Source organism: Lutra lutra, chromosome 2, assembly GCF_902655055.1.
Source record: "Lutra lutra chromosome 2, mLutLut1.2, whole genome shotgun sequence".
In the NCBI taxonomy this organism is placed as follows: domain Eukaryota; kingdom Metazoa; phylum Chordata; class Mammalia; order Carnivora; family Mustelidae; genus Lutra; species Lutra lutra.
The window spans coordinates 175,877,405-175,903,732 of record NC_062279.1 but is presented as its reverse complement, the minus strand read 5'-3'; the positions used below and the strand labels follow the sequence as shown (position 1 = coordinate 175,903,732).

Here is a 26,328-nt window from a genome sequence, read left to right as displayed (position 1 = left end):
ATGCTTGCAGCTGAATGCAATGATAGCTGAAGCAAACATGAAGATACAGATGTTATGAGCTTTTCCCCGTATGCCGTGATTGCCTCCTAACTGTTCCTTGATATTCAGTATGACCTTTAGCTCATGTGAAAACCGGCTCTGAGAAGGACATTCTAACTTTTATTAAAAGTTGTTCACAGTTGAAAGCAATGAGTTGTGGACTTAGAAATGTAATTTTCAAAATAAATGAACTCGCCTGCACAAACCTGCTGTAGCAAGTACCGTGGAGCCATGCTTCATGGCTGGTATCTTCCTTATGGCCTTTTTTATGATCGTCTCAGTCCGTGTTCTGGGGAACTACATTGTATATATTTATGGCTTCGTAGGAAGCTATAGCAGTACTTGGGGTAATAGCACAAATAGTCTGATTTCTTAAAAATGTGAAGCTCCAACAGGCTTTATTGGATTTCAGGGTAATGGGATATTAAATTTTCTACTTCTTTTCAAACTTTTTACAGCTAAGTTCCACCCTGGGGATTTCAGGAAATCTGGGGGCTAGTTCTGTACTTTTATAGAAAATAATTTATCATGGGATTCTGCATTGCTGAAAATAGGGAGGGGGTGGAAATAATAACCCAAGTTAGGGTTTTCTTTTTCACTGTCTGGGACTTTGTGCAAATACTCAGTGCATCATTTTCCATGTGGAAGGTAGAAGTAGTGTTATGGGGGCACCTGGGTGGCTCAGTGGGTTGAGCATCCGACTCGGTTTCTGCTCAGGTCACGATCTTGGGGTTGTGGGATCGAGCCCTACATCAGGCTCCACACTCAGGAGTCTGCTTGAGATTCTCTCTCCCCCCTCTTCTTCCCCCACTCTCTCAAGTAATAAATAAATCTTAAAACACAAAACAAAACAGGTGGTGCTATCATGTGTATTATGAGATACTTTAAGGTATAAAATCAAAATTGTCTTCTAAGCTGTTAGGAAGAAAGGAATTATAAGTCCCAGTGCCATCAAAATAATAAAGAGAGATTGTAGACATCAGCTAGTAAAATGACTCTTTCTTTGTATCCTTGGAGCTTAGACCTAAAACAATTTCAGTCATCTGTGTATAAAATAAAAATATATATGGTTGACCTGTGCATCCTCTTCTTCGTTAATGAAAGATTATTATTCCAAAGGAACCAGGAAGCAATGTGTGTCCCCAAGCACCCTTCAGAAGAAGGCTGCAAAAGCCTTTTGTTCTGACTGCTGGAGTCGTAAGAGGATAAAGGTTAGTTCTTGGAGGTAGATCAGAAAGATGGCTATTGGGCAGGTAGGGGCAGGACCACAAAACCTGCTAGCTGTATTAACACCTTTAGTGTTGTCCACTGGAAGTCTTGATCATGGTGACTTGGGTAGGATCAGTGGGCTCATCTAGGAGAGATAGTAAGGGTTCAACAGGCCCTGATGGGACATCCCAGGCAGAGTGAGTAACCGAGGCGTATGAATGGAAAGCTTTCAGTAGGTTCAGTAAAGAGTGTGGAGCCCAAAAAAAAAAAAAAAAAAAAGTGTGGAGCCCAGTCTGGTGTGCCCTTGGGGGTCAGGTGGTACAGAAAGGGCTTATGTCCATAGAGACTAGAGGCAAGTTGGGCCTAGTTTGGACTTGCACATGGAGTATCTTGAGAGCACATTGATGGAATGGGGGTTTTTATTTGTTAGCCAGTGGGGAGCTCTTAAAAGATTCACTTTGATGATGATGACAGTTTAGACTTATATCGCACCAAATGTACCATATTCACCTAATCCCTGCAGCAAGCCTTTGGTGTGGGTACCCTCATTGTGCCCGTTTTACAGTTGACAAAACTGAGACACAGAGGTTAGGTGACTTACCCAGAGACACTCAAAGGAGATGATGGAGGTAGAATTCAAACCCAGGTACTCTGGCCCTAGGGTCCCACTTTTAATGGTCTGGGACATGGCATGGTGGCAAGAAAGGTGGTGAATTCTCTTGGAAGGACATATCTGTAGAAGTGTGCAGGAGGCTGGAGTGAGGGCAGATGGGTGATCAGGGGGAGGTAGGCTGCAGGCCTCCACGAGAATTTGTAGAACCGTGGCTTAGGCACTGCCGTTGGCAATGAAGGGAGGAGAATTCAGATGCCCGTAGCTCCTGAGCCATGGGTCGCTGGTGCCAGAACCCAGATGGACACAAGGGCTGGGGCAGGACAATGTCAGAGGTGGCTGGGATCTTGCTTGATGTCTGCCTCACTGAACCAGGGTGCCTGAGAAGGAGACTTTGTGGGAGGGTGAGGATTTCTTTTTCCATAGCCCAGTTTTCTCACTGTGACCAACTAGGGTAGCAGTTCTTAACCTAGAAAAACTGTCTTCAAGAAAGAGCCATCCATGCAAGTGTGTCGAAAATATTTCTGAGTTTATGGACCCTCGCAAGCTCATCTGTCAGCGTGATACTGGACCCATGGTAGGTCTAAACAGATTTTTAAGACAGTTCTGAGGCGGCGTGTCCTTTTCCCAGCTTGAGAATAGCAGGTGGGAGCACAGGCGAGGTGAGGGGTGTGGTTCTGGCTTCCGGGCCGCCATTGTTCCAGCTTCCCTGGCAGCCATGTGGCCTTCCGCTTTCCTGGCAGTCCCTGCGTTCTGGCTGAGAGAGCCGATGGTGGCCAGAGATAGAGGAGGACCTTGGTGTGTGTGTGTGAATGGGCATCCTGTGTGGAGAGGAACGCCCTGTTCCTCCCCCGGCCTCGGCCTGCGGGTCAGGGCTGAGCCCTTTTCTTCCCTCCTGCTGCCTTTCTGAGGAGAGCGTTTCTGGGCAGCCCGTATTCCCTGAGGCCTCTCACCGGAGGCCCTGGGCCAAAGGGCCGAGAAGGAAGGTTGTCCCAATAAGATCAGTCACTGACCCTCTTGTGGGAAAAAAAAGTCCTAAAGCAGATGAGAGAACACAGAGATTGTACTTCGGGATTATGTTCATTATCATCTGTGGCCTGGGACGGTTTTCTGTTTTTCTCCCTCCTTCCTCTGGCCCTCCTTCCTATTATCGTTGCTTTGCCCACCCGCCCTCCTTCCTTTTTTTCTTATCAGAGGAGTTGGGAATCATGCAGGGTCAGTAAAAGTGACTACACCTATTTTTATCTTTTTTCCCCCCTACTTTTATCATTGATGATGCTTTTCTATCTTGATTTCTCTGGGGAAGATAACACTGGCAATCTCGGAAACACTGGTTGCTTGTGGCATTTATACAGCCGTCCTCTTGGGGGTATGGCTACGTGAGGAAGATGGGGAACTAGCGGGCTTGGCTGTCCCCTCAAGCCCCTTAAAACACAGTGGAGAGAAAATATGCAGATGTGGATTCTGGTTCTGGTTCAAGTCACTAGCAGGACATCCAAGCACGAGTTCTCGAATTGCTCCTTTGTAAAAACAGGGATGGTAGGATTTGCCTCAGAAGGGTGTTAACTCACACATGAGACAGCATGTCCGGGAGACACCGAGCACTTGCTTCCCTTATCTCCCTGTTCTCACCTAATTGAAAGTTTCTGGATTGTACCTCAGGATGATCCCAGAAATCCTAGAGGAAGAAGGGGGAATCTAAGAATTATCTGGAACCACTCTAGCTATGTTTATTCCATTTCTGCCTCGGGACCACGTGAAATAAATAAATATTTTTATTTCATAGAGGAGAGAACTGAAGTTCAGAGAAACCGAAAACAGAATAGCTTCACCACCACCTGCCTGGTGTGTAGCTGTGGGCACTTACTCAGTACCTCGCTGCCTGTTAGTTCTGTGCCATGAGGACAGTAATAGTTCTGTAACTCACCGTGTGGTTATAAGGATTGGAATGGTTAATATGCATGAAGTCTTTCTTTCTTTCTTTCTTTTTTAATATGTATGAAGTCTTAAGACAATGTCTGGTAAGTAGTCAATGTGATGTAAATGTTAGAGACTATTATCATTGAGAAAATTGCCCAGTAACTCCAAGCCACTACATGGCCAAATCAGGATTGATTCATATGCATTATGTGTTGAAATGAGATTTCACTGTAATTTTTGAAGACTAGAGTGGATTTGGTTTTCATGAAGAAGGATTAGGGAAGTGGTATGAGAAGCATCAGGAAAAGTCCCAATGAGAGAAGAGAAAGGATTTCAAGAATGCAGGGAGAAGAGGAGAGATCCCGAGGTAATGAGGCAGGCCAGAAGGGAAGTTCAGTGTTGGCTTTTGTGATGTGACTGAAGAGAAGCTATTCCCTAATTGCTGGGTTGTGACACTCACCTCCTGGAACCAGTAGGTGAGGGACTGGTCATCTCTGCAAATGGGATCTTTGGAGGCTCTGTTTCGCCAGTCCCATCCCTCTTTCTGCTTTCTGGGAGAGGCAGTAGAGTAGAATACGAAAGTGAAGATTCTGGAATCATAGACGGGGTGTGGAGCTTGGGCCCTGCTGCTTATTAGCTGTCTGATGTTCTGTAAGTTTCTTAACTTAGTTGTAAAATGAGAATAATAGTGTCTGTCTCTTAGGGCTTGTCAAACCCTAGCGACGTTGTGCATACTATTTATGTTTATTTAGCTCAGAGGAAACCCTCAACAATAGTTACTTAATGCTTTCCAGAGCTAAATATTACCCCTGGCTTTTGGTTGAAAATTCAGGTGCGGTAGGCATTATGGCTGACGAGGTGACATTTGGGGGCAATGTCTTTTCTTGGCTGAATCCCAGTCAAGACCATAAAAGATTCCTGGCTCCTATCGTTGTCTCAATCAAAAATCTGGCGTGGAATTTTGAGTTGCTTTTGTGGTATACTTTTATCTGTTTCTCCTTTTTCTCAAAAAAGTGTTTTAGAGCTTAGAGAACAGACATGGACATAGTCTTCTTCTCTTAGGTTTGGAACACCTGGACCCTCCTTTTCCTTCCCTCCGACTTTTGATTCACATCAGTACTGCACAGTGGGACTTTTATATGTGGCAATGAAACAAAATTCCATTCTAAACTAACAATTTTGTACTTGCAGTCTTTGCTATAGAGCTTTTTCTCATTATCACATTTGTTGTTATTACCAAGATAGGATACGGGAATGAATAATGGCTTTCTCTAGGAAAATTAAAAGGTGACAAGTGAAATAGGTTTGTTAGACTCACTAATCAAGAAGTCCAATATCCTCTGTCCTGACTCCCTGTCCAGTGCTCTTTCAACAAGGCCATGTTACCCCACAGCCTTCCTTTCTGCCTCTGTTAAAAGGGTCTGACAGGATGTTCTTTACTATCTAGAAGGCTCTTGCCCTAGGGATGGCTTCCCTTTCTGGTATAGGCTTTGCCAAATGACCTGCATCAGCTTTGAGGGGAAACTTGAAATCCTTTCTCCAGAAACTCAGGCATTCTACTTCAAATGAAATCATTTTCCTTAGCCAATTTAACAAGATCCTTACTCTTTCGTTTCCCTTAATTATCTTGTTTTTTTTAAAAAAAAAGGGAACTGGAGAAGACCATCTGTTTTATGAGGCAGTTCATCTCGTATGTTTTCTCTAATAGATCTATGAAGGCCCAGTGAAGCAAATTAAGGCTTCCTCTCGTTCTTGTTTGGGATTGTTCTGTTTGGTGCGTTTGCGTCACTGCCGTCGGCATTTCCCGGTTGTATATTTGGGACGTCTTGGAGTGCAGATTTTATGAAAAGATGTTATCTTTGTTCCATGAATTGCAGGCCCTGTGAGCCATTTTCGATTTAGTGCCAAACTATCGCAACAAGGTTCTTTGCTTTTTTAATCCCTTCCTCTCACCGCGAGAAGTCCTATTAACATGTTTTCGGAGCTACAGAGTAAAATCTGTCAAATATAGCATGGGAGGCAGATGGGTGGTTGCTGTCTTCCTTTTCACAAACTCTAAAACCTAGTCTTCCTTAGGAAAACTCAGCCTTATCACCTATTACCCCAGAGGCTTCCTTTATGAAGAGAAAAGGCGTACATGGTGAGGGTGGGGGGACAGGGAGATGGGGCATGCTTCTTTCTTTCTTTCTTTCTTTCTTTCTTTCTTTCTTTCTTTCTTTCTTTCTTCTAGAAACATAGTATGTATGTAGATTGTTTCATGTACAAACTTTCTTCCACGTTGAAAATAACTCTTTGCTCTGAATATGAAAATACTTCGTACTCATATAAAAGAATTTACACGAATCAGCAGCATATAAAGCATTGGAAGACATTTTTCAAAATCCTGCCACCCAGAGATTACTGCTGTGAACATTTTAGTGAAGATTTCTATACATTCCTTTATGGGCTATTTCTTGAATGTCTGCCACACACCAGACACTGGGAATATACTGATGAATGAGATCGATGGGGTCCCGGCTCTCACAGAGCTTTCCAAATAAGGGAGAGAAAGGTAGCAAAGAGACTATGTAAATTACATGTAAATTTTCTAATTGAGATGCGTACTGTTCTTACATGTCTTCTATAATTTTGAAAATAATCTTTTACCCTCTTTTGAAATAGTAGATCATATTTTAACTTTTTTTTAACCATGTGTTTTGGGCATGTTTTCATTGTAAGGATATCGCTCTGTTCCATATTTTCTCTTTTCATAGTAAGCTTATGGGATATGATATAGTTAGTATTCTGTACTTTTATAAGATTTCATATAAGTACAGAACACTAGCAAGATTACATCCCATACAAACATAATATTTTTAAAAAAAGGAACAGAGTAATCTCTAGATAATAGAGATGAGTCTGGAACATCTCTAGATAATAGGTGTCAAAGATGAGGGCCATGTGAGAAGGACTTAGGAGCCACCCTGGATGCCCCCAGATGGGACAGTTTGAGATTAAAAAATAAGAGTTGCAAGTATGTTTAAATCCATGATGTCTGATGATACCAAAAAAAAAATTGGTTACTGCCTAGGGTTAATGGGACACTAGTTCGTTATCTTGAAAGTAGTCAGGAAAGAATCACATATTTATCCTGCCTTTCTTATATGAACTGACCACTAGGGAACCATGTAGTAGATGATGGGAGACATCGTCTAAGATTTTTCCGCTCAATAAATGGAAATGAAATGGGAGAATCAGGGTACTGTCACTTTGCAATCCCCATTGATTTAATGGAACCAGACTGTGAGTGACAATGGCTGCAAACATTAGAAACCAGTGAAAAACAGATATTATGTGCTTCCTGGTGAAATTATAAAAAAAAATAGATAAGAATTAACTATATTGACCAAGGTTGTACAGTGAGGTAATGAAATCATAAAGAAAATCAAGGAAGTAGATTACCATAAATTCAGGGTTCTGGCGGGGGGTGGGGGGTAGAAAAGTCTGTTTCTTGATCTGGGCAGTAGTTATCAGAGTGTTTTCTTTATAACAACTAGTAAGTTGCTTGTTTGTATAATTTTCTAAATCTGTGTTTTATGTTACCACAGATTTTTTTCTTAAATTAATGAAAGAGTGACACTCTACATGCCACCTTTTTTTTTTTTTTTAAAGATTTTATTTATTTATTTGTCAGAGAGAGAGAGAGTACACACAAGCAGGCAGAGTGGCAGGCAGAGGCAGTAAGAGAAGCAGGCTCCCTCTTGAGCAAGAAGCCCGATGTGGGACTCGATACCCAGGACCCTGGGATCATGACCTGAGCCGAAGGCAGGGGCTTAACCCACTGAGCCACCCAGGTTTCTCTCTACATGCTACCTTTATTTTAACTTTTCTTTTCTTTTTCTTTCTTCCTTTTTTTTTTTTTTTAAAGATTTTATTTATTTATTTGATAGGCAGAGATCACAAGTCGGCAGAGTGGCAGGCAGAGAGAGAGGGAGAAGCAGGCTCCCCACTGAGCAGAGAGCCCGATGAGGGGCTTGATCCCAGGACCCCAGGATCAGGACCTGAGCTGAAGGCAGATGCTTTAACTCACTGAGCCATCCAGGCGTCCCTATTTTAACTTTTCATTATAACTTTCAGACATACAGAAAAGTTGAACGTCCTGTGTATGTAACACTGTTTATAGTTCATTTTTTTGTTCAATAATATTTAGTAGAGATCTGCCTATGTGACTGTGGAACATTGTCACTTTTAAATAATGCATAATGTTCCATTGTAAAGATGGGATGCTTTATTTAATCAGTTTCCTACTGATGAGGATTCAACTTGTTTCTGATTTTGTTCCTATTAGAAATAACGCTGCCAGTATGTCCTTATGACACATTCCTAAGATTTGCCATCATGGTCTGTTCTAACATGCAGAGTGTCAGTGGTTTTATACTGTGAATGAACAATGGCAGAAATGAAGGATGCAGCCCATATTGGTCACAACATCCCTGTGTAACCTCAGGAGAGCATTAGTGTCCAAGGAACAACTAGATTTCCCACGGTGGTACCGTCACATGGCATCCTACCTCCCCTGCCTCGAGATTCAGGCTAAATCCCGGTGGTTCTCCTGTTACCTCATTTTGGTTATTGTGGCTATAGTTAGTGTATCGTTTACCTGTTGCCACAATTATGTTGCATAATAACTGTATTGTTATTTTGAATTGCATAATAACTGCACCAGAGTTCAGGAACTTCAGCAAGAGCCGTTCCTATCTACAGGACGGCCGAGGAGTGCTTGGGTGCTTACGGACTCTGCTGGGTTCTCTTATGAGCCCTGGGTCAGCTGCGGGTACAGTGTGTAGCCCTTTGCAGTAGTCTCCCACGTGTTTGATGGCCAGCTGGCTGAGGCCCGTCAAAGAGGGCCTTGGCCAAGAGGATTCAGCTACCCAAGTCTCCAGCATCCTTCCAAGAGGCCAGCCTGCATGTGTCTTTGTGTGTCCAGATCATAATCTTTTTCAGGGGCTGGAAATGGGCTACGCTTTTCCAGCTTCTGTGTCATCCCTTTGGCTAACCTCTAAATGACCAAAGCAAGCCCCACAGTGACATGTCAAAGGCAGTGAGAAGGGACGACAACTTTATGGAGCAGAGGGCGAAGACACAGAGAGGGGTTGATTGAAGCCATTAATGCAGCCCACCCTCCAAAGCCACCCGAGAGCATATTTTAAACTGACATTTCTTAGAAGCATTAAACATTGCCATTATTTCTAAACGGCAGGCATTGTGCCTTTGACGTATGAAAAATGGGGATCAAATACATTTGTGGGAGAATCATCAAGCTTTTGCTTCACTTAAAGAAATTCTGGTTAAGAGTTATAAAGGTAATTCGTAAATGGAAAAGTCTACCTTTATTCTGTCTTAAAAATATTTCTTTTCCAATTTTGGTATTTCCCCCTTGGGATACATTTCAGGAAATAGAATTTTCCCTGTCTGTGCATATTTGCCTTTGTTTGATAGTGTTCTTGGAATTGGTTTTAAAATCTGGCTCTGAGAACACTGAATCAAGTAAGATAAAGAGCTAGAATCACAAATCAACATCCTTAAGTGTTTTTGCATAATATATGGACATTAGAGATAGGATTAGTCCCTGCGCTTTTGTTGCTGGAACTTTCTTCTATTTTAAGTTATATAAGTGACAGTTTAGGCTTTTCCAGAACAGTGATTCTCAACAGCATACATGTAGCCACCCAGGTTTGTGGATGGTAAGAAATTATTACTAGTAATTATATCTCAAAAAACTTAAAAAAAATAGGTTTATTTCCTTAGAGTGGGATATTATATGCCACACCTCTACTTTCTTCTCTGTGGAAGAACAAAATGCTGAAATAAAATTTGCATATGCATATACTTATTAAATACTTTTCATTACCTATGCATCATAAAATTTTAAGCATTTCAGGTGTTTAATGGAAACTTTTCAAAGTAAGTTTGACTGTTGTGGAGTCATCTCATGTCACTGCTCCAAATGATAGATCTGAAAATACAGATTAAATTCTTTAGGGGAAAATAGTTAAAACCTTAAAGGATGAACAGATCAGTATGAATTGGAAGCTAGGTCTCATCCTGGAGTGCGATGTCTACTTTAAAAGTACTTATCCACTAATAACAACCCTGTAGATTTTCAAGAGGGTAAGGCGACAGCTTTTTGACAGCCCTTCCTGTGCATGGCAGGTTATAATAATGATTTCAGGAATGGCAGGAAGAAAGATCCCATTGTAATTTAGTTCTTTGTTCCATTCTTGGACTTCGTTTATTACTTGTGAACATTTTCGGGACGCAGAACGGGGCAGGAAAAAAAGAAGGAAGGTGTGCGCCACCAGAGTTTATCGAGTACTTCTGATGGGTATGTGGCGATCTCCAGGACACCTCACTTTCCTTCAGAAAGCTTACAACCTCGTTGAGAAAACAGGTCATAGGTGTTGGAGAAAATAGTATGTGCCAGGCAGTAAGCAAAGCAAGCCAGCCTGTTGTATCTCATTTGATCCTCCTAAGTGTCAGATGGATGGTAATCATGATTTGCAGTTGAATAAAATGTGTCTCAGACATTAAGTATTGGTTCAAGATCCTACAGGACCTCAGTGTCCTATGAATTAGGAAGTGGAGAGAGCACTCGGGGCTGATGTTACAACTTTTAAAGCAGGGGGCTTGGAAGCCTCTAGAACACCCCTTAGGGAGTGTGGAAGGGGGCCCACTACTGGCCTACTTGGGCTTTCTGAGTGGAGACCAGGGATGATAAATGTCTTGCAATACCCAGGACAACCCTATAAAACGACAAATGTCTTCTTCTGCGAAGCTTGTAAACACCCTACCAGATATTCATGTAGGCAAACAGCATGTTTGGAATCATCCGAGCCCACAAGCCCTAAACATAAAGTATTTTTTATGGCTTTAATATACACTATTTCTTTCAGAAGTGGAAAACTTCTCTAATTTTAAGATAACGTGTGTTTAACATTTTTGGGGAATTTTCTTAACGTTGTTCAGCATTTTGAAATTGCCGTTCTCGACAGCAGTGCAAATCACGATTTCTGGTTTGACAACACAACACATGCCTCAGTGACTTTGCATTTATGGTTGTTGCCTTCTCAGTGAATCTCCCCGTAGATGTAGGTGTCTGTGGACTGTTTGTTGTGACAAACAGTGTAGATCTGTCCGAAGATTTGCTTATTGAAATGTATCTCTCCTTTTATTTCTCCTTTTCTGAAATTTACATGTATAGATAAGTTGTTTATCTCTGAATTTCACTCAAAATAGTAAGGAGATGTTATAAAATACTTGTTATAGCAAGGGAGTGTTGTTTTTGATAGGATTACGCTGGGTTTGATTTTTCGGGAAAGTAACACAGCAGCATTTATCTGCTGTTATGAAACTAGGATACCTCTGGGAGGAGGTGTCAGGAGGAATTAGACCAAGGCAGAGCCAGGAGTTGTGGAACTGCGAGAAGGTTGTATAACTAAAGATGTAAAGAGGGAGTGGACAGAACAGAGAGTGAGGCAAACTGAGAAGAATTGGTTAGACTTTTGGGGGACTATTCAAGAAAGACAGGTAAAGTAAAATTCCTTGATTTTTAATTATTTCCCTTATCCCTCTTTGGCATCACTTAAAAGTGCACAGAAAGTTCTCATCACAGGAACAAAAATTGTGTGACTGTGTCTGTTGATAGATGTTAACTGGACTTATTGTGGTGATCATTTTGCAATAAGACATTTTGATTCATGACATTGTACAACTGAAACTAATAAAATTTTATGTGAATTATTACCTCAATGAAAAGCAGTAAAGTAAAAATAATTGAATCAGCTCTTTCTTCAAGGAATTTGCCCTCTGTTAGGAAAAAAGATAAAAATAAAAACTTAATGTCATGTGCTAAGTATAATAATAGCAATACGTTCAAAGTTTAGTGTGGGATAATGTGATTGAAATAATTAGGTAGAAGTGGCTGGGTGGCTCAGTCGGTTAAACCTTCAGCTCAGGTCTTGATCCCAGAGTCCTAGGATGGAGTCCCGCCTCGTTGGGCTCCCTGCTCAGCGGGGAGTCTGCTTCTCTCTCTCCCTCTGCCCCCCCAACACATGTGCTCACACGCTCTCTCTCTGTCTCTTTTTCTTGCGCGCTCTCTCTCTCCAATAAGTAAATAAAATCTTTTTTTTTTAAATTTTATTTATTTATTTGACAGAGATCACAAGTAGGCAGAGAGGCAGGCAGAGAGAGAGAGGGGGAAGCAGGCTCCCCGCTGAGCAGAGAGCACAATGTAGGGCTCAAACCCAGGACCCCGGGATCATGACCTGAGCCGAAGGCAGAGGCTTTAACCCACTGAGCCACCCAGGCGCCCCTAAATAAAATCTTTAAAAAAAAAGATAATTAGGTAATTCAAAGAAAATCTTATCAAGGGCACAGTACTTGAGCTATATCTAAATGGGTGAATGCATGTGAGTTTTCATCTATTTCTTGGAAAAAGAAGAATTACACACAACTGTAGCTTACTCGGGAATAGTTTCTCAACCTTACAGTCAAAAGATCAGGCAGTGAGAGCGGGAGAAGATTCCAGTTTCGGGCAGGGTTGCTGAAAGCCTGCTATGCCCTCCATTGCAGATGGTGACCAAGTAGGGCAGTGTCCTCTCTGCGTACAACTTTCTTGTCCCTCAGACCAGGGATGGTAGCTTGCTCCTGCCACTCCTGGAGTCTGCATTATCCCTTGTGGGTTTCCTATTGCCAACCTTTTTTTTTTTTTTGATAGTCCCTAATTAAACCCACTTTACTTTGATTGTGTCATCTGTTTCCAACTTGAAACCTTAGGGGTACAGTGTGTAATTGCATACTGAGAAAATGGCAAAACACACAATAACAATAAGAGGAAAGTGTCTTTATTCTAAATTACAAATATAATATCACAAATAAAAAGAATAATCAGTACACATCAGGCCTTATTATAGTGAGAGGTAGCATTCTTGGTCAGGGACATATCATATTGAGAGAAATAAAGCCATTGAGGTTTTGATGGTTAAAATAGAAAAAATTGAATTGCTAATATGTAAAATTTTGTATTTACATATTTATATCCAATGGGGAAAAAAAACACAAAGGTACTTATACTGAACCAGATACAAGTGGGAATTTAATTTATTTATGCTCTTATTCATTTGTTTAGGAGTGAACACGTGATTTCTGCTTGGAGATGCTCTTCTGTGGTCCTGCTTGACGTTTAATGAGCTTTAATGGCATTACCACAAGGCATAGAAGCATTAATTTTCATTAATGGGGCACAGGAAAATGCTGCTGGAAGGAAACTATTGTTACTAGATTATTTCATTGATACAGTTTTTATGCTTTGTTTTAAAATCAGCTGTTAGGTCATGATCTCAGGGTTCTGAGATCGAACCCTGTGTGGGCTCCGTGCTCAGTGCAGGGTCTGCTTGAGATTCTCTCCCTCCCCCGTATGCTCTCTCTGTCTCTCAAATAAATAAATAAATAAATAAATAATTAAATAAAATCTTTATTAAAAAAATAAAACAAAATCACAACTATAGTCTCAGGGCATCTGGTTGGCTCAGTTGGTTAGGCATCTGACTCTTGATTTCAGCTCAGGTTATGACCTCAGGGTCATGGGATCGAGCCCCAGTTGGGCTCTGCACTCAGTGGGGAGTTTGCTGGAGATGCTTTCTCCCCTCCCCCTGCTTTCCCCCCACTTACATTCTCTCTCTCTCTCAAAAATAAGTAAAATCTTAAAGAAAATAAAATCACAGCTGTATTCTTTTTTTTTTTTAAGATTTTATTCATTTATTTATCAGAGAGAAAGATCACAAGTAGGCAGAGATTCAGGAAGAGAGAGAGGGGGAAACAGGCTCCCTGCTGAGCAGAGATCCTGATGTGGGACTTGATCCCAGGACCCTGAGATCATGACCTGAGCCGAAGGCAGAGGCTTTAACCCACTGAGCCACCCAGGCGCCCCTAAAATCACAGCTCTATTCTTAATGTGGAGCTTGTAGTGGCCTGTGTGAGTCTCTGGTGTCTTTGAACTCAGTATGTGGTTTCATGGAAACATGTACTTGTTCTGATACTGACCGACGTTTTCCAGCTTTACAGCTGGGGGAGCGTCTCTGCCTATCTTTGCTTTTATGGGAAAGGTAGATAGTATTTTGATGAGGGTAAAGTTTCAGAGTCTGTCTGCATTCCCTTGATCAGCAGTTCTCCAACAGAAAAGTAATGAGCCACCGATGTTATCTGAAATTTTTTAGTAACCACATTATCAAAAAAAAAGTGAAATTAATTTAACAGTATGTTTTATCTAACTCCGTATATCCAAAAGAGCATCATTTCAACATGTAATCAATGTTTTAAAATTATTAATGAGAGATTTTACTTTTTTTCATGTAAAGTATTTAAAATCCATGTGAGTTACACTTCTAGCACTCAATGTGGATGCAGAATTTTCAATAGAAATACTGGATCTCTATTTAGATTTCATAAAATGTGTTATTGAAAAAGTAACTTCACCTACCCAAGAAGTTCCCTTCAACAGTCAAGTATCAGTTTATAAATTTAGATTTACTTTTTATATAAATTTAGGTTTCAATTAATTATAATGAAATAAAATGAGAAATTCTGTTCCTTAGTTGTACTAGTCACTCAGGTGTTCGTTAGCTCCAGTTGCTCCTCATGGCTGCCATATTGGACCACATGGCTACAGATTATTTTATTATTATTATTTTATTTTATTATTTTTTTAAGCTTTAGTGATTTATTTGAGAGAAAGTAAAGGAGCATGGGTGTGTGGCGGGGAGGGCCAGAGGGAGAGGGAGAGAGGGAATCTCTAGTAGATTCTCCACAGAGTGGAGAGCCCAACTTAGGGCTCGATATCACAACCTTGAGATCATGACCTGAGCCAAAATCAAGAGTCCCATGCTTACCTGACCGAGCCACCCAGGTGCCTCAGCCGCAGATTATTCTTAAACCATAGATTGCTTTTTTATTTCTCAGGTTACTTTTTTTTTTTTTAAAGCATCTTATTTATTTATTTGACAGAGAGAGAGAAAGCAAGTGAGAGAGAAAACACAAGCAGGAGGAGTAGGAGAGGAAAAAGCAGGCTTCCCATTGAGCAGAGAGCCCAGTGTGGGGGCTCGATCCCAGGACGCTGGGATCATGACCTGAGCCAAAAGCAGAGGCTAAATGCCTCGGCCACCCAGGCACCCTCCAGGTTACTTTTTATGTAGAAGTAGTCCATGCCTCAAAGTCCTTAGAAACTTTTTATCAGATTAGGTTTATTCATCAAGGGAGATAAATGCCTAGGGAAAAATAGCTCTGCATGTTTGTGCTTTATTCCTGGGGCCACCTTGCACAGAGTAGGTGTTTAATAAATGTTTACCTAGCTAAATCCTGTTTAGTCCTCAAATTGCAACTTAAATTGCACTTTCTCCAGGAAATAAGTGTCTCCTGACTCTCGCGTCTATCCCGTGTTGCTTCATTCCATTTTCTCAGAAAACTGAGTTCTTTTCCTCCAGGTCATAGACCCGTATAGACGGAGATGAATAATTTTGTGATTAATGTCCATCTTCCTGATAGCTTGTCTGTAAGTTCCATGAGAAGGGGGAATGTGTTTTGTTCACTAAAGTGTCCCCTGCTCCTAGCATCACACATGGTGTGTGTGGAATAAATATTGGTCAGATAATAATAGCACAGGGCCGTTTAGAATAGGAAGCAATTAGCCAGAATGTCAATTCATAACTTCATAGAACTTGGAGATTCTTTCATGCTGGGGAGAAGGAATTTTTTTTTTCTTAAGTTTAGATGCTCTGAGGGGCGCCTGGGTGGCTCAGTGGGTTAAGCCGCTGCCTTCGGCTCAGGTCATGATCCCAGGTCCTGGGTTCGAGCCCCACATCGGGCTTTCTGCTCAGCAGGGAGCCTGCTTCCTCCTGTCTCTCTGCCTGCCTCTCTGCCTACTTGTGATTTCTCTCTGTCAAATAAATAAATAAAATCTTTAAAAAAAAAAAAGATTAGATGCTCTGAAAAATTAGATTCTTAGGGTTTGTTCAAGTCTTTTTACTCCTATAAGTATGCCTCTTAGCTTTCTCTCGGTTTATTAATATTCATTGCCTCGAAATAGCTATTACATCACATCTAGCTCTGCTTATAACTTAAGGTATGCTGAAGACAAAAACTTAAAAAAAAAAACAACAACTGAATTTTAAAATACTTTTCAGGAGCTGAGAAGGGAATAGGAAAAAGACAAAAGTGAATAGAGGAAGCATCTTTTGCTGTTTCAGGGCAATTTCAAATAAACCCACCCTTTGAATTATAGCAGAGTAATGAGCCTTACCCACAATACGTGGAAATATAATTAAAAATGTATTGTGGGTCAGTAGACCAAGTTGTCGGGTCATTATCGGAATCATAAAGTTGGGAGTAATGCCCATTAAAGGTACTAGTTTGGAAAGGTTAGAAAAGAATTTAGTCTCCACAAATATAAAGCTAAGCAATTTAAATAATGATTTAGAAAACTGCCAACATTTGACTTTAAAAAAAAAAAACTTCTCCTATGACTATAATAAGCACATAGAATTGTACGCGTGAGGGTACCGCTTGATGAATAAATAAAATCTTTAAAAAAAATAAATTCTCTGTGTAGATGTATGCATTTGTGTGTGTGTATGCAGTCACGTGCATGCTTTTAAAAATTGTACTCAAATTTGATTTTGCCCTGCTGTCCATGTTACTCAACACTTAGTGATATGTCGTCAAGCCCTTTTCATATCAGCTCGTGTAGATCCACTATGTTTTTCCTAATAGTGCACAATACTCCATTGTATGGAGGTATCATAATTTAATGAACCAGCTGTCCACTGAAGAACAGTTAGTTACTGATCTTTTGCTTTTAGATCAAGAGTCCATGTAGGTTTATCTCTAAAATAAATTCTCAGAAATGGAATTGCTGGGATGCCTGGTGGCTCAGTCCATTAAGCATCTGTCTGCCTTTGGTTTAGGTCATGATCCCAGGACCGTGGGATCGAGTCCCGTATCAGGCTCCGTGCTCAGTGGGGAGCCTGCTTCTCCCTCTACCTGCCGCTCTCTCTGTATGTGTGTGCTCTCTGTCAAATAAATAAATAAGATCTTAAAAAAAAAAAAGGGAATTGCTGAGTAGTGGGGGGTCTATGCATTCTAAATTTGCTCAGATATTTCTAAATGGCTCTTGAAAAAGTTTTGCCAGCTTTTACTCCCATTAGCAAGTTTTGAAAATTCCTATTTCCAGTGTTGTTGCTTTCAGTTATGTGCTATTAAGCTTGTTAATCTCTGCAGTCTGATAGAGGAAAACAGCGAGTTGTTGTTATTTAAATTTGCGTTTTCTTTAGTTTTGACTAAGGTTAGTTATTTATATGTTTGTTGGACATTTGCGTTTCTCTTGGGACTTGTCCTGCCCTTTGCTCATTTTCCTACAGGCTTGTTCATATTTTTCTTAATAATTTCAAGGAAATTCTTCATAACTTCAAGGAGCTCTTTCTATATAAATGAAATTAGCCTCTTTGTGTCCTTGTAATGTTAATTTTTTTTCAGTTTGTTTTTTTGTCTTTACTGTGTTTGTAGTCATTTTGTATTCCCAAACAGAATGTTTGCTTTTTTATGTGGTGAAATGTACCAGTTTTTTCCTCACTGCCTTCTGAATTGTGCTTTTAATGAGAAAAAGCATTGGAAAGTTGAGACACATAGATAAATAACAAGACAAAGACAGACAGATAACTGCAGCCTGGCATGGGGAAAAAAAAATCTCAGGAAATGTTTGTGGGAAATGTGGTTAAGCAGAAATTCAAATTTCAGTCAAATGTGTTTTTACCAACTATAAATAAACAAAAATTTGGATATTATCTGCCAAAAATTGTTTCACGTTTTTGACAGCTTTTGGAAGAATTGTCAATGCTATGCTTTTTTTTTTTTTTTCTTGTATGCTTTGTTATTTGGGATTTTAATTTCTCCAATGATTCCTCTTTTCAGATTTCAAATTGTAACCTAGTTCCTGCACCACAGCTGGAGTCCCGTGACCCATGTCAGAAGTACTTCCAGGTCAGACCCACTTCCGCATATTTCAATGCAGAGAAGCAGTTGAATATTAAAACTTGAACAAATGGATATGATGGATGATTGTTCGGATGTTAAACATGGTTTGCTAAAATGACGTGTTTTTGCTTGTTCTTGTTCATTAATGTATTAGAAAAGGAGATTGTTAAAATAAGATCGAAAAATCCATTGGACTTACGTGTATTTGTGTAATAATTGCATGACTCTAGTAATAGCATAATGTAAAAATATTTTAGTTGATTATAACAGGAAACTAAAGCTATGTCAGATTTTGCCATCGGGTATTGCGTATGGTAGCCTGTAAATACTTACGTACGGACAATGAGGTGGTGTTGGTGGTGAGTCTCCATAAACAGCATCTTCGCCATTGTTGGGTTTGTCTAGAGTTGAACTCCTCAGGTCAGTATTCTCCCGGATCTAGTGCTGATTAAGTTTAGGCCTTAAGGAAACCACCTTAATTTTATTTTACATCCCTCTCTTTGTGTCAGGATGGATGCTAGACCATACACGATGTGGTGTGGGATTTACTTCTTTGCCTCACAGTAATATAACGAGGAAGAAGTAATTGCAGTAACATTTTGAATTAAACACAGGATAGGACTGCAAATCAAAGAGGAGTCTGGGGGAATCCATATTTTGTTAGCGTATAAACCACAAAGCAAATTCTGAGTTTTTACGTAAGTAGATTTAAGCCATGGACAAATAGGTATTAAAATCTCTTAGTTCTGTCTTTAAACTCCGGAAGTACGTCCAGGCTGTTTTCTCCTTTATGTAATACTTCATGTTCTGTTTCAACAGAAAACTAAATAAAACATAATAGAATAAACACTAAGCTCAGTAGAGATATATGAACCACAGGTAATACCTTTTTTATTCAAAACAGCCAATAACAATGTGACAAACCTAAACTCACACAGGAAAATTAGGAACTTAGAGCTGATTCTCAGAGGCCTCTCATCACCCTGTGATAATTTAGGGGCAGGCAATAGATTTTCTTCGCAAATACATATTTGAACAGGCCTATTAATTTTGGTAAATCAAGGCAAAGATGTGTGTCCTTTTAAAAAACGCAGTTTAAATTGTTGCGAATGATTCCTTTTAGGAACTCTTTAGCATTTAAAATTTTTTAATACATGGCAAGATCAGCTCTGTATAGAAACTGTAAGAACAAAGCTGGCAAGTATGTAAAATGTGTTTTCCTCTCCATGGAAGTGAACTGATCAAATAGCTTCTAGGAGTTTCTTGCTGTCACTTATATTGTATTATGCTAATGTATTCCTTCTTCCTAATGGTACTCAAGTTGCTTTTATTTGCTGGTAGGTATATGAGAGATAATGACACTGTTATCCAGCAGGGTTTTCCAATGACAGTTACTACTATCATATATTAGTCTAGGATGTGACACATTTAACAAGGAAAGCAGTATTCTTAATTCAGTAGAGTGTATATTCCAATCATTTTTTACTTGAAAATTCAGGTGACAGCTAGTGCAGCAGAGTGGGGACCAATAACTAAGGTCAGGTAGCCTCTGTCCCCCTTCTCGACTCCTGGGAGCTGTGACTAGAGGGAGCCTTTTAAAAAGCAAACATACCCCAGAACATATACCATTATCCGCCTGGAAGATGCCTCTTGAACCTTTCAGGTTCAACTCAGGAGTCCCTTCCAAGCAGGTCTCTCAGCCCGTGGCATAGTCTGGCAGTTACTCTGTTTCAAGGATTCTGTCATTCTTTTAGATTCCCTGTTGGAATTGATGTGAGGCCCACTTCTCAGTTACTCAAGACAACCTGTGTCATTACTTGATTGCTCACCCGCTTTTTCTCACTAAACCGGTATCTCAAGCTTGATCATTTGACTGTATTCATCAGACTTGTTCATAAAAGTCTAAAGCTGTCTTTAAAACATACATTAATCTTCCAAAGACATTAAGGCTCTTCCAAACAATGAAAATGGCTTAGAAATTGAGCACAGAAAACATCCTTGGAATAAGCATATACTGTCCCAAGCTTTGAAGGTCTTTATTCTTATTTGGATATACAAATTCCGACTTGGGTTTCCAAAACAGCTTATCTTCCCATTTGCCACAGGGGATTTGGGGATGCCAGGCTTCCTCACCTGGCATGCCTTTCTCATCCTGGCCCACCGGTGGACTCTAGCCTACCCTTCAAGACCCAGCTCAGCTGTGCTTTTTCAGGGTCCCTCTTTCCTCATCCCAAATGCCTTTTTCTCTTAAGATTCTGCCTACTTGAACCATGGCGAGTTTCTTTAATAACTGTTCCTTTCTTCTTCTTCTTCTTCTTTTTTTTTAAAGATTTTATTTATTTATTTGACAGAGAGAGAGAGACAGAGAGCAAGTGAGCACAAGCAGGGGGAGTCGCAGAGGGAGAGGGGGAAGCAGACTTCTGACTGAGCAAGGAGCCTCATGCGGGGCTCGATCCAGCACCCTGGGATCACGACCTGAGCCGAAGGCAGACGCTTTTCTGACTGAGCCACCCAGCTGCCCCTCTGACTGAGTATCTTGAAGAAAAGTATCTGGTACATCTCTGTCGTGTCTCCTCACCTCCCCTTGGGATGATTAAAAAGCCAGTCCTCAGGCACTTAAGTTCAGTGGGCATGGGGAAACCCTTAGGTGGGTGACACCTAGCTGTTGAAATCACCCTTGTCCCCTAAAGCCTGGAGAAGTTGCCCTGTGACTCAGCTGTGTGAAGCTGCTCCTTTGGCTTTAGAAACTAACCAAGGTTAGGGGCACCAGGGTGGCTCAGTTGGATGAGTGTCTAGTTCTTGGTTTCGGCTCAGGTCATGATCTCAGGGTCCTGGGATCAAGCCCCATGGCGAGCTCTGTGCTCAGTAGCGAGTGTGTTTGAGGATTCTTCCCTGTCTCTCCCTCTGCCTCTACACCCCACGCCACCCCTGTCACAAGCACACTCTCTCTTTATCTCTTTCTCTCTCTCCAAAATAAATAAATAAATCTTTAAAAAAAAAAAAAAGAAACTTCCAAGGTTCTAATGCTGTGATCTCTCCGCCTCAGTGACCCATAACCTTTGCCTCTTTTGTTCAGAGGGAAGTTCTTATCATTTTTGTCACATTGAGAGTTTACTTTCATGAGTAATTTCAGGAAACCAGCCTTCTTTTGCCTCTCCTTCCTAAAAGAAAAAAAAATCTGAGTTATTTCATTTCCTTCATACTTTGAGGTCTAGTTCAAAAGGCAACATTCCTCAGGGTAGAAGTTGGGCTGTTAACTCCTCAGTGGAAATAAAACTGTGTAGCAGAGAACTGAAAATGAAGAAACTGTCAAGTTTCACCAACGAGCAGGGCAAACCTGGAGTTTCCCTGGGCCATTTGTCAATTTCCGATTTTGTCAACGTGTCACTGGAGCACATGGAGAGCAGCAGGGTATAGAGAGAAGAGTTTTCTGTCATTCATGACAAAAATTTTCCTTTGACAGATGCCTAGAGGTCTCAGAAAAGAGAAACCGAGGGGGCAGGTTTAACTACGGGTTCCAGCGTGGGTTTCTATTAGGATGTCATCCGAATTACGGGATTCTGTCTCCGTGCTGGGATCTTTGCAACTCTGGGTGTCTGGAAAGCCTGGTTAGTCATGGACTTTAAGTAACCCTGGCTTACTTCATCTTGTTTAGGCCTCACAAAAAATACTCCAGTTATTAACAAAGACTTTTTTTTTTTCAATTGCTGGAAGGAGAAGACTCAGTTTAAAGTGGTTTAAGCCCACACAAAAAATCAGTTGACTTTAACAGCCAAGAAGCCTAGGGGTATCCTGTTTCAGGTGTGGCTTGTTTTAGGGATTCCAACAACATCATTAGAGTTTTTCTTCCTCCCTCTCTGTCTCATAGATCTACTTGCTCATTGGTCCTTGCTAATGTTAGTTGCCTCTTCATGGTGACCCTTCCAAGTTCTAGGATCTTCTAGTTCAAGAACAAGAGAAAAGAGAGCACCCCTTTTCTGATCGTTCCGCCAACAGTCTTAGGACTGGCTTTGTGTGGGTCACCTGCTTTTCCTTGAGCCGGTCACCACAGCCATGGGGATTTGCTATTCTGACTGGCTGGGCCTGGGCCCTGTCCTCCACAAAGCAAGGGGCAGTGTCATCTCTGCCTGAAACACATGGGCTGAACCCCGAGAACGTAAGCTGCACACGAGTAGGTGTTTTTCTTTTGTCAGTTTTGCCCACTGCTATAACCTCAGCAGTTAGAAGGCTTTTGCATGGCCATGCACCAGAGAATCTGTTGAATGGAGGAATGAAAGTGTAGAAAGGTTGATTCCCCAAGAAAAATTGTGGGGCTGTTACTGGTTAAAGAGGAAACGCATGCCGGGCTATAACAGATGTTTCCCTATGGGCATGCAGGAGAGCGATGGTTGTAGTAATACTAGCTCTTGTGACACTCTCAACTTATATCCATCTCTGCAATAGAAATCGATCTTCCTGCATTGATGTTGGGGCTTGATAACAGCATGACGAGCAGCTGTAGAGGTAATGGCCAAGTCTTGGGGGCCCATCTCACCACCAGAAATCCAAGAGCAGAACCCCCTCTGTACTAAAGACTCTCGGGGTCACCAGCATTTGGTTACCCATTCCTCATTCATTTCGCTTATTTTGTGTACTGTCATATTCTTGGCCTTGAGAAGAGCAGCTAGCACATAGCAGATGCTTGATGGTTATTTAGTTAATGAATGAGTGGATGGATTAATGAATCAAACATTTATTGAGTACTCTTCTATGCCAGGCTGTGTTGAAAGACCCTGGAAACTCTGGGAATATAAAAATGAAAGGGAAAGGCAAATCGAAATGACAACAAGATGTCACTTCATACCTCCTTGGATGGCTAGCATAAAAAAGACACAACAAGTGTTGGGGAGGATGTGGAGAAATTAGAACCTTCATCCATTGCTGGTGGGAATGTAAAATGGTGCCCCTGCCTTGTAAAACCACTTGCAGGTCCTCGAAAGGTCATATGTATTTAATTATATAACTTTATGTATAATATTATGTAACTATATAAATACATATAACTGTATGTATTTCATTATATAACCAAATATATATTATATACATATGATATATATTATTATATATTAATTATGTATATAATTAGCAATTCCGCTCCTGGGTTACACCCACGAGAATTGAAAACATACGTTCATACAAAGCCTTGTATGTGAATATTCATAGCAGCATGGTTTATAATAGCTAAAACATGGAAACATTCCAAATGTTCATGAACTGATGAACACTTAAATAAAATGTGATCTGTCGATACCATGGGATATGATTTGGCCACAAAAAGGAATGAAGTACTGATATATACGACAAGAAGGATGAACCCTGATGATCCACTAAGTGAGGAAAGCCAGTCACAAAAGATCACATGTCCTGTGGTGGTTGTATTTACGTGAAATGTCTAGAATGGGCACTCCGTAAGGACGGAAGGTAGGTTAGTGGTTGCCAGGAGCTTGGGCATGGGAGGAACAGAGGGTGACTGCTGATGAGCGGAGGGTTTCTTCTTGGGGTGATAATTGCACTCTGCCATTAGACCCTAGTAATGGATGGACAATTCTGAGAATATGCTAAACACCCCCAAACCGTACACTTTTAAAAGTGAGCTGTATGATATGTAAATTATATCTTGATAAAACTGTCCTAAAAAATGAATAGAACAGTCACTGCCCTCAAGGAACTTACAATTTAGAAGGGGAGATAGATGTCTCCGTGCCTGGAAGTGCTGATGGGAACAGCCTGCTACATACCTAGCCTGCTACATACCTAGCAGCATCGTTGTGTATAGGAGTCAGAGGAAGGCTAAAGGGATGGGGTTTTAAAGGATTCATAGGCGTTTTCAGGTGGGGTATATAGGGTTGGGGGGTAGGGGAGATGAGGGCAAAGGACATTCCTAGGCAGAGGAAACAAACTCCTTGTGCAAGGGGAAAGAGTTGAGAAGGGGCTTGGCATTGTCAGGTAGGTTGATTGTGGCCGCCTTGTAGAGAACAGGGTCGGGGTTGCGGGGTGGAGCAGGGTGCAATGATGGGGGATGTGACTAGAAGGGTCCACTGAGACCAGCGTAGGGGAATTTGAAGTGGTTGTAGAGTGAGCTTTTGAACAAATAGATGGTTTTAAGCAGGAGAGCTCCATGATCAGTTTGTTTTCAGAATGATACAGGGCAACACGCGATAGGCTAGGCCACAGAGCTGTTATGCTTGCGGATTTAGAAAGAAACTGATAAGTGACGCAGGCCTGAAAGCAGGCGGGGAGGAGGTAGAAGGGGGAAATGCGATTTGCTAGAGGAACACTTCAAAGAAAACTGAGAGTATTCAGTAGGATAAGAAACTGATGAAGGGCTATCCCTATGCTTCTGGTCCGGGAAATGTAGGGAGGCAATGCCATGAGTTCTCGCTTCGGGTCTAGCCCACGTGTCAGTGGATTTAACTCCATCCCCCTAATTTATAGGGAGTATTAGACCAAGTGGTCTTTGATCTCAAATCTATAGTAAGATCATGGGAGGCAAAGATAAGTGGAAGTGGCTTGAATGCCCCAACGTCTGGGCCTCCATATAGTACTAGTATTGGGGAAAGCAGGCTAAACTGTCTTCCATGGAGAAGAGTGAAAGCAAAAGTTGGGTGAGGGGGACTGGTCCTTGGGCAGAAGAGAAAGATAGTCGTCCTTTCATTTTTGTAGCGACAGAGAATTAGTTTTTCTCCAGAATTGTTAGTTTTTATATTATTGTTGTATTGCTCTTTCTCATCATATATGATTCTCTTCTGTTTATTGTTACTAATGATGCTGGTGGTAAATATGAGGAAGGAAGGGAACAGAGGAAGGCCTGGAATTGGGTGCTGGGGAGCACGGCAGTGACCGGAGCATTGTGCCGTGTGCACCAGAGCTGTTCATTGCAGAGCTTGGAAAACTTGGAGCTGGTAGGATGACAGCTGATGAGAAATCAGGTCTGATAGAGAAGTATACCAGTCTGTTCTGGGTCACAGCACGTGTACTTTTGACTCGAAATAGCCTTTTCTTCTTCAGGGAGTTATGGCAGAATTGAACAAGAATGTTCTTGAGCCAAGACCAAGGAGCAAAAGAAATCAGTCTGGATAGTATCTTGAAAGATTTTATTTTAAATCTTGCTCGGATGCTACATGGGATAAAAGCTTGAGAAAAGCTAGACTTTTAATATAAACATTTCTTGAGATGTTAACGAAACACTTTTTTTGTGTGTGTGTCCCATTGTAGTCAATGATTTATTCTACAGACATGCATGGAGTACCTACTGTATGCTGTGCTCCTGTTCTGGTCACTGGAGGTCAGAGTCTAATGGGAAACTCCAACAGGGCAAAAATAACACAATGGGGATGTTGCTGTCATAGAGATGAGTGTAGGAAGGTTTGGGAGTATAGAAGGAGCCCTGGAATCTGCCTGGAGGGACAAGAAGACAGTTCACAACTAGGTGATACTTACCTTGAATCTTAAGGGTAAAATAGAAACTTGCTAGATAGGAGGGAAGGATGCGGAGAAGGTGTGCAAAGACAAGGAAGGGGGACACGCATGATCAGAGCGTTCCAAGTGCTTCTGAAATCATTATCTGGTTCTAGTGGTTTTCGACCTTGGCCACACATTGCAATCACCCTGACGGGCCCTGGCCCCAGGCTGATTGAATCAGACTCTTTAGGGTGTCTTTAGGAGTGGGCCTTAGCCTTCTGTGCTTTTTTAAAAAAGCTCCCCAAGGGATGCATGCTGCTGGGGTTGAAAACCTATCCTTGTTCCTATGACACCTGTTTCTTGACCTTGTGGAGTCCTCAGATCCCTTGGCCTTTTCTTCCCAGCTCTCCGTCCCCTTCCTGGCTCCATTCCCTGTCCTCTCCAGGCCATACCCAGAATGCATTCCTTGTCTGTCCCCCCACCCGCCACCGTAATCCTGTCCGCCTCTGTGACTATGTGTTTCCCCCTCCCATTCAGTGGGTTGCCTTTTCATTGTGTGGATGGTTTCCTTTGTTGTGCAGATTTTTTGGGTAGATGCAGTCCTGCTTGTTTATTTTTGCTTTTGTTGCCTTTACTTTTGGTGTCAAATCCAAAAAACTATTGCCAAAACCCATGTCAGGGGGTTTACTGCCTGTGTTTTCTTCTAGAAACTTAACGGTTTCAAGTCTTATGTTCAAGTCTTTAATCCATTTTGAGTTAATGTTTGTGTGGGGGTTAAGGGCCGGGCCCACTTTCATTCTTTTGCGTGTGGCTGTCCCTTTTTCCCAGCACCCTTTAGTGAAGAGACTGTCCTTTCTCAGTTGTATACTCTTGGCTCCTTTGTCATAAGTTAATTGGACATACATGCATGAGTTTATTTCTGGGCTCTCTGGTCCGTTCCATTCATCTGTGTGTCTGTTCTTACGCCATCAAACTTCACATTTCTTTTAGAAGAAGTTTCCAACTCTATGTTTCTCCCATGTGACTATTTCTGGACTTTTGTTCCTCTC

At 41.3% G+C, this 26,328-nt stretch overlaps 1 protein-coding gene across 13 annotated transcripts in view; it reads left to right on the top strand.

Moving 5' to 3' along the window:
• Nucleotides 1-26,328, top strand: part of APBB2 (amyloid beta precursor protein binding family B member 2) — a 370,851-nt gene that overhangs the window by 163,469 nt on the left and 181,054 nt on the right. For all 13 annotated transcript variants that reach the window (XM_047719169.1, XM_047719175.1, XM_047719167.1 and 10 more), the window contains one exon: nt 17,777-17,845. In XM_047719169.1, coding sequence (XP_047575125.1) covers nt 17,827-17,845 — 19 coding nt within the window. In that variant the 5' untranslated portion in view covers nt 17,777-17,826. The remainder of the gene's footprint in view (nt 1-17,776; nt 17,846-26,328) is intronic.